This window comes from Phocoena sinus, chromosome 18, assembly GCF_008692025.1.
Source record: "Phocoena sinus isolate mPhoSin1 chromosome 18, mPhoSin1.pri, whole genome shotgun sequence".
Lineage (NCBI taxonomy): Eukaryota > Metazoa > Chordata > Mammalia > Artiodactyla > Phocoenidae > Phocoena > Phocoena sinus.
The window spans coordinates 770196-777720 of record NC_045780.1 but is presented as its reverse complement, the minus strand read 5'-3'; the positions used below and the strand labels follow the sequence as shown (position 1 = coordinate 777720).

The window sequence follows — 7525 nt, the reverse complement described above, 5'->3', positions numbered from 1 at the left end:
CAATCACAGGAAACCCATTTCTAAGGCCACATCTGCCCTGTCAGGGTGAATCATCTCTGCTCAACTTAAAACCGACCTAAGTGAAGCCAAGCGTGGGAGCGAGCACGCCTGCACCTCAGGGCTGGCCCCTTTGCAGGAATCCTGGAGTGAGTTTCCTGCCCCCCATGCGGGACACGGTTCCCCAGACGCGGCCCACTCTAGCGATTTTAATTCTCCATCCACTTGCTTTGTGAATGTCAAAATACCCAGCCACATGTGAACAATGAAACCTTGTAATCCGAGCTCAAGCTTCCGGGAGAGGAACCGAGCTTCCCAGGGAGCCTCTCCAGAAATCCCACCAGCGCGCCCCTCCGAGACGTGTGTGCAGGGGAAGGGGTCGGTAGACTTCATTCGGGGGGGGCTCCCCACCCCGAACTGAGTAACCTTGCTATTTCTCAGCCGTGGGAGTAGGAGGACGTGGGCAGGGCCGGGGGGCACCCTCTGATGGGACGCAGGGCTGGGCCCGCGTGCAGGGTCCCTGGCGCTGGCCTTGTGTCCTCACCACGTCCAACCCCGGCCCTTGGCACGTAGTGGAAAGTGATCGAATCAAACAGGAACTCAAGGAGACGTTCGTTAAGTTTGCCTGCGAGGTTTGGGGGAGAAAGAAGCAGGCCCTTGGCCAAGCCCGGCGGTGCCCGACCCCCCCCCCCACGGCCCACCGTGAACCCACATTCCCAGGAGGGAACCGGCCCAGGGCAACCGCGCTGCCCGGGGGGAGCCTCGCGGGGAACCGGACCTCCGGCCTGAACTTACTCTTCAAATAAAAAAAAATAAAAATTAAACCGGAGCTTTGACTACGACTGTACTCTTGAACCGGTCCACGTAGAAATAACAATAACAGCAACGACAACGATCCTTTAACCTCACCCTCTCCCCAAAATCGCAGGGAGCCGAGGCTCAGCGTCGCCCTGCTCGGACCCGGGCGGCCGGGGGGCTGGGGGCGCGGGGATCCGGGGTGCTCGGGGGACTCAGGGACACGGGGAAGCGCTGAGGACCCGGGGCTGGTGCGCCCCGCCCGCGGCGCTGGGGGCGGCCGGACGCCGAGGAGCCGCCCCCTCCCGGACTTTCTCAACAGCTCCGGGGAAGAGGCGGGGTGCCTGGCGCGGTTAAAAGGCGCCGACGAGCGCACAGGTGTCCAAGGCCCGAGCGCCCGGCGCGCCGAGCTCTCCCGACTCCGAGCAGATAGCGGCCTCCGCCGCCCCCCCGCGCCCCCTCGCCGCCGCCGCCGCTCCGGCCCCGCCGCGCGACCCCGGGGAGTCCGCCCCGCCCGTGCGCCCCGCTCCAGTCGGTAAGGCCGGCTCCCACTCTCGGCTCCTCGGGACGGCTGGGGGCTGCGGACCCGGCGGGGAGAGACCCCAGGAGGCCTGGGGCTGTGGGACCCTCGGGGAGGGACCCGGGTCCCCCGGGCTGGATTCGGCGCGCACCGAGGCCCCGCGCCGCCGGGTCCCGGGCAGTGGCGACAGCGGCGCTGGGGTGCAGGGAGGGTGGCGATCGCGAGCCCCTGGCCGGCAGCTCCTCGGGCCGAGTCTGGGGTTGGACCCCGCCGACCCCGCGGTGCGCAGCGCGCGGACTGGCCCGGAGCCGGGGCCGCGCGGGGAAGGAGGGCCGGACAGGTGCGCGGCCGCCGATCCGCCTGGCAGTCGGCCTGGTTCCTCCGGGGAAAGCCTGGCACAGACGCCGGCGCGCTTCGCCTGCCGCCACCAGGAGCCTCTCCACCAGGAGCCTCTCCACCAGGAGCCTCGACCTGGCCGAAGGGTTCGCTCAGAGAGGAGAGTCCATCCCGTGGGTTAAGCGGAAGCTTAACCTGGAGGAAACTGACCTTTACCTCCTCGCGCCGCTTTGCCGCCCCGCACAGCCGGATCGAGTCCGCGCTGTGGTTGCCTGTTTTTCTCCTGCAAATTCAAGAGCGGCGTTTCCAGGGGGCGGTGCAGTCGGGGGGCAGGCGGGGTGGGGGGTGGCTTTCGGGGCGCTGGTCCCAAACCGGGGAGCCGTGCTTTAGGGCCGGCTGCGTCGGCCCTGAACGTCCCCTACCGGACAGGGAAGAAGCCTAACCCGTCCTCCAGCTTCCTGAGAGCTGGCCCCTGTGGCCGTCCCCCGGGACTCTCTCGAGATGTGTGGCGACAGCCGTGTCCCCATTTGCCCTTTGAGTCGGGGTCGGAAGTAGTGTGCGGCCAGTCACAATTACAGACACGGGGGGGATGGGGGTGGGGGGGGCCTGTGGGCCAAAGGGCCACCATCAGCAGAAGTAAGGACTGCGAAGCTAAGGGGTAAGGGAACCCTTTTGCCCCTTCCGGAAGCTAGTACTTCACCCAGCAGCCTCCCGACAGGACAAAACAGCTCCTCTGCCCCCGACCCCACCCCCGCAGGTGTGGGCCGGCCAGGAAGGGCGGGGGCCAGCACCCCGCTGCTCACTGTGGAGAGCAGTTTCATCCCGCTGGGTCGGTCCACCTCTCCCTAGCCCATCGGGATCCAACTTTAATTTGCTCCTCTTTCTAAAGGATCTTTAGAACAGGTAGCTGCAGCCCAACCAGGCGCTTTAAACAACAACAAGAGTATAGGGTTTACTTGGAACTGTCTTCTTCGCAGCCGCTGCTGACTGGACTGGTTTGAGGGGTGTGGGTCCTGCACTGGGCACTCACTGGCCTCATTCCAGATTTTTAGCCAGATGTACTGATACACGCCAGACGGTCTGTTTCTGTGAGTGTCCTGTTTCCACTTAGTAAGGGCCAGCGAAGAACTGGAGGGTCTGATTTCACAAGAGCTTTGAGTACACTGCTAGGGCAGGACGGACCAGGTGCAGAGCCTAAGCCCTCCCGGACCGGCTGTATTTAAGAGTCAGGGCTGAGCCCAGAGCAGACCTTTTCCCAGGGATGTTTCTCTTTCGAGCTGAGCTGGCTGAGCGTTTCACGAGGATGTCTCAACGCTCGTAGCTCTCCTGCCCTGACCCTTCTCATGTCTCTGCTGTGGCCTCTGAACGAGGTGGCCTTGGATGGTTTCAGCCAGACCTCGGTGCCCCCAGCAGCGCCCCAGAGGCCGCAGGGTGATCAGACTCTCCCCAACCTGCTCAGGAAGCCCATGGGGAGACAGGACCCAACTTGCTTAGAATAAGGAGAGCACTAAGCTTTTAAGTAAGAGAAGCTGGAGGACTGAGAACCAGTTTGGAAGGAGTGGACACATTACTCATCAGATTGTGGAGGGTGGGGTCTTGTTTAAAAGAGGCTTGATTGAGACAGACAGGTGTGACTCTAAGTATGTGAAGACCGTTCATACCCTGGGATGAAGAGGCCACTGGCTGGTGGAAGGTGAGCGCACAGGCTTCCCAGGTCCCTTCAATAGGCAGCACATCACCCAGCAGCGTGGCTACTGACCTTCAGTACCGTGAGGGTGCCCGGTAGGGCCAGTCCTGGGGAATCACCGAGTTAAACTTTGTCTTTTTTTTTTACAACGCACCCCTTTAGAAACACTTCTAAACACCACAGTCCATGATAAAAATGCACCGTCACAACACTTTCCAAACCTGAGTACTAACCGATCGGTCAGTCCCAACAGGACAGCAAGGACCCCAATCTATACACAGAACGGTCACAAAAACCCACGCACACAGGGGCTTTTCTCCCTGGAAGGACCAGTTCTAACCTGCCCCTTTTCATATAGAGACAGGAAGTGAAGCCCTTTGGGAAACATTAAACGTGGATTTTACCACTGGGGACAATCATTTCACTGCTGCATCCCACATCCATGAAAATGAATTGAGATAGGTGAAGGAAGGAGGTGCTGCCGTGAGACTTGGCCTCTCGGCCTTGAAGGCGAGGGCGAGGTCGTCCCCGGCTGGCACGAGGCCAGGGTACCGTCCAGAACGAGCGCTTGGGAGCGCTGAATGCCGTTGGAGGGTTGGGGGGACCCGCGCAGGGGTTCGGTCAGCGCCTCCATCAGGGCCCTGCGTCGGCGCGCACGTTTGCCGGGGTGCGCCACCCCACGTGTTGATCGTGTGCTACGGACTGGGTGCGCTGCTCAGCTGGATATACCCCTCTTTACTAGAGAACGCGTTCCAGGTGTTCTGCGCACTACGCGGCTAGCGCTACAGCAGAAGAGGTTGGTTTGTTTTCCTCTCGTTGGGTGAGGTAGTGTGAGAGCCGGCATTTGTTCGGGAAGGGATCTCTGGGCGCTCACTTGCCCGGACCCAGCAAGCCCCCCACGAGCCAGTCCTGCCCGGTCCCCTCCATGTTGTGTCACTTTGTCTTTTCCAGCGCAAACTGCCCGGACGAGAAGATGGACTGGGGCACGTTGCAGACGATCTTGGGGGGCGTGAACAAACACTCCACCAGCATCGGGAAGATCTGGCTCACCGTCATCTTCATTTTCCGCGTCATGATCCTTGTGGTGGCCGCGAAGGAGGTGTGGGGCGATGAGCAGGCCGACTTCGTGTGCAACACGCTGCAGCCCGGGTGCAAGAACGTGTGCTACGACCACTACTTCCCCGTGTCCCACATCCGGCTCTGGGCGCTACAGCTCATCTTCGTGTCCACGCCGGCCCTGCTGGTGGCCATGCACGTGGCCCACTACAGACACGAGAAGAAAAGGAAATTCATGAAGGGAGAGATAAAGAGTGAATTTAAGGACATCGAAGAGATCAAAAGCCAGAAGGTCCGAATCGAAGGGTCGCTGTGGTGGACCTACACCGGCAGCATCTTCTTCCGGGTCATCTTCGAGGCCGCCTTCATGTACGTCTTCTACGTCATGTATGACGGCTTCGCCATGCAGCGCCTGGTGAAATGCAACGCGTGGCCCTGCCCTAACACGGTGGACTGCTTCGTGTCCAGGCCAACGGAGAAGACCGTCTTCACGGTTTTCATGATCGCCGTGTCTGGAATTTGCATCCTGCTTAATGTCACCGAATTGTGTTACTTGATGATTAGATATTGTTCCGGAAAGTCCAAAAAACCAGTGTAACACAGTAGCCAGCTTTAGATACAAGAGAGCGTGAGAGGATGGGGCAATCAGTGCTCAGCTGTGGGGCACGGTCACCCGCGCCACCCAGGTCCAGCGTCTCGTCTTCAAGGCCACCTTTGACCCCCTGTAGATCTCACGTGCGACCCCAGATGCCCCCAGAGGCTGCACTCCTGCGAGTGTCCGAGCCTCTGCTGCTCTCCGAAATCGGTCTGGTGAGGCCCGAGCCAGCGGGGGTGACAGTGCCAACAGTACTTCCCTATTTCAGACAAAGGATATGGCGTTTGTCTTCCTTTCTTTGAGGAAAGGAGAGAAACGCCAGGGCCTGAAGACGATGCTGAGAAGGTCTGGTTGATCCCCTTAGGGCTACCTGTGCCATTTCCCTTGAATTAAAGGTAAACATGAGAATACTGGGTTTTTTATTTGCTTTGACGCTTTAGTCTTTAACAATGGACGAGGTTACCTAATGCTTCAAACGCTGTTATACTTTTTTAAGTGAAATTTTTAAATAAGATATGTTCTTTTGATCTACAAGGAACCATTCATTATACGTTCCTCTAATTTCGAAGGCTCAGATTATGATATGTAAACGGTGTATAAATTAGATGCTCAGTGAATTTAAATATGGCCTTTCAGGTATGAATGGTTTGCAGTGCCACCAAGAGGCTGTCCGTTGTATGAATTGTGGTGTGTGCTACATGGAAGCATTTCGGCTTCTCTCAAGTGAAACAAGCTAGAAGTCCTTAGTGATGGCTTTTAATAGCAAACGGCCTCATTTCAAAAGCTTAGATGTGATTTTGTATGAGAAATACAGATTGCATGTGCCACCAGCTACTGCCGATGGTGGGTTGCCTCAAGACACCCTCAGCTCCCCTACGACGTTGCCTTTTCCACTCCCATGGTCCACGGGAAGAATACTGACTGAAAGAGATTGCTTGGGAGTATTTTATTGCCACAGTACAATTTAATGGTGCAGAACAAAATGGAAAAATTGTGGGGGGTACTTACTGTTTCTAAAGAACAGAGGGAGAGACTAGACCCTAAATTCTGACAATTAAAAATGAGTTTCATCTACTTCAAAGGTCTGTTTGCTTCCCTTTTCAGCATCCAGGTTTTTTAAGTGAAAACAGAATTAATAGACACTTTTTAAAAATACGAACTAGGGTTTAGGTAACTATTTAGCAGTTCTATAAGACAAATCGAATCCTAATATTATGATGCTTGACATGGTTTCCAAAAAATGGTACTCAGCATACTTCGATGAGAGTAAAGATTTTCCTGTTGCCAAGAATAGCATTATAAAAACATTTTGTAATAATAAATAATAGCTTTAATTACATACTTGTAACTAAAATAATTTTGTCATATCTCAAGTCATTTAAATATTAAAATATAATTAATTCACATAATAGTTATTTAAAATCTATTACAATTTTTAATCGAATAGCAGCTTTTAATTTCACCTATATCCAGTTTTGTAAAAGTATGTTAATATTTTATATTTCAAACACTAAATGGGTAAGTTACCACGGTCCGTCCGTCCGCGATTCTGGGATTCTTCCACGCCAGTTACAGAAAAACCTGTCACCAGAAAGACTGACAGGGAAGGGAGAAAGAAGGCTGATTCCTACCCTGCCCCACGCTCACCACTAAAGGGTTTCTGAGGAACACGCACAGTGTGGGGCATGGATTGCCTCTGCTGCTTGGAGGATGCTGAGTTGTGGTCACATGACCAGTCTGGCTCCTAGAATTATTATTTAAACACTTTAGAATGTTATTCACAGTCAAGGTTGGCTGAGGCATGAGAAAAATTCTGTCAGGTGTCTTTTCTATGGGGTTTTCTACAGGATTTCATACAGATGCACGTTTGTATATAACCACAACTGGTCTCATAAACTGTCTTCTGTTCCGGGAGCCCTTTCCCATCCCTGTGTGTGGCTTGATGGCCCCGGCACCCTCCCGGGACAGCCAGCAACAGGCCCGTGGTCTGAGCCTTCATCCAGGGACCTGAAATCAGTAATTACGAATGTTTTTATGAGGAGCCATACGCTTTTTAGATGAATTTTTTTTTTTTTTTTTGGCTGCGCCGCGCAGCTGGTGGGATCCCAGTTCCCCAACTAGGGATTGAACCCGTGCCCTCGGCAGTGAGAGCACGGAGTCCTAACCACTGGGCCGCCAGGGAAGTCCTTAGATGGATTTAAAAGGACCAAAAGCAGTCAACTTTCCTCCAGGTGATAGAGAGAGGATGAGAAATGGTCCCCGGCCACCTTCCAGGGTGCCCTACACACAGCCTATCACGGGAGCACGTGACTTTTTAAATAGATGTGCTCACTTACAAGCTATGAAGACTGTTACTCTCGGGTATTAAAAGACTAGATTGAAATAATCACAGGTGACTACTGACCACTTTTAAGAACTTACAGGCTTGGCCACATGCCTGAAAATTAGAGCTTGAACCCTGGAAATGATCGTCCTGAGTTTATATCTCAAACCATCCACTTACAATTTGTAGTAGGTAAGAAAAAGCTCCGTTTTGTCT

The 7525-nt window shown here is 55.0% G+C and overlaps 1 protein-coding gene across 1 annotated transcript; it reads left to right on the top strand.

The window, feature by feature from the left end:
- The first annotated feature begins 1281 nt into the window (after window positions 1-1281).
- GJB2 (gap junction protein beta 2) lies at window positions 1282-6343 on the top strand. The gene is made up of 2 exons (XM_032611308.1): window positions 1282-1327; window positions 4287-6343. The coding sequence occupies exon 2, from the start codon at window positions 4309-4311 to the stop codon at window positions 4987-4989; it is 681 nt and encodes a 226-aa protein (XP_032467199.1). The 5' UTR covers window positions 1282-1327; window positions 4287-4308; the 3' UTR covers window positions 4990-6343.
- The last annotated feature ends 1182 nt before the right edge of the window (window positions 6344-7525 follow it).

Bases quoted from the DNA above. Each gene is read 5' to 3' on its own strand.
- GJB2 (XM_032611308.1), top strand. From the start codon at position 4,309: ATGGACTGGGGCACGTTGCAGACGATCTTGGGGGGCGTGAACAAACAC.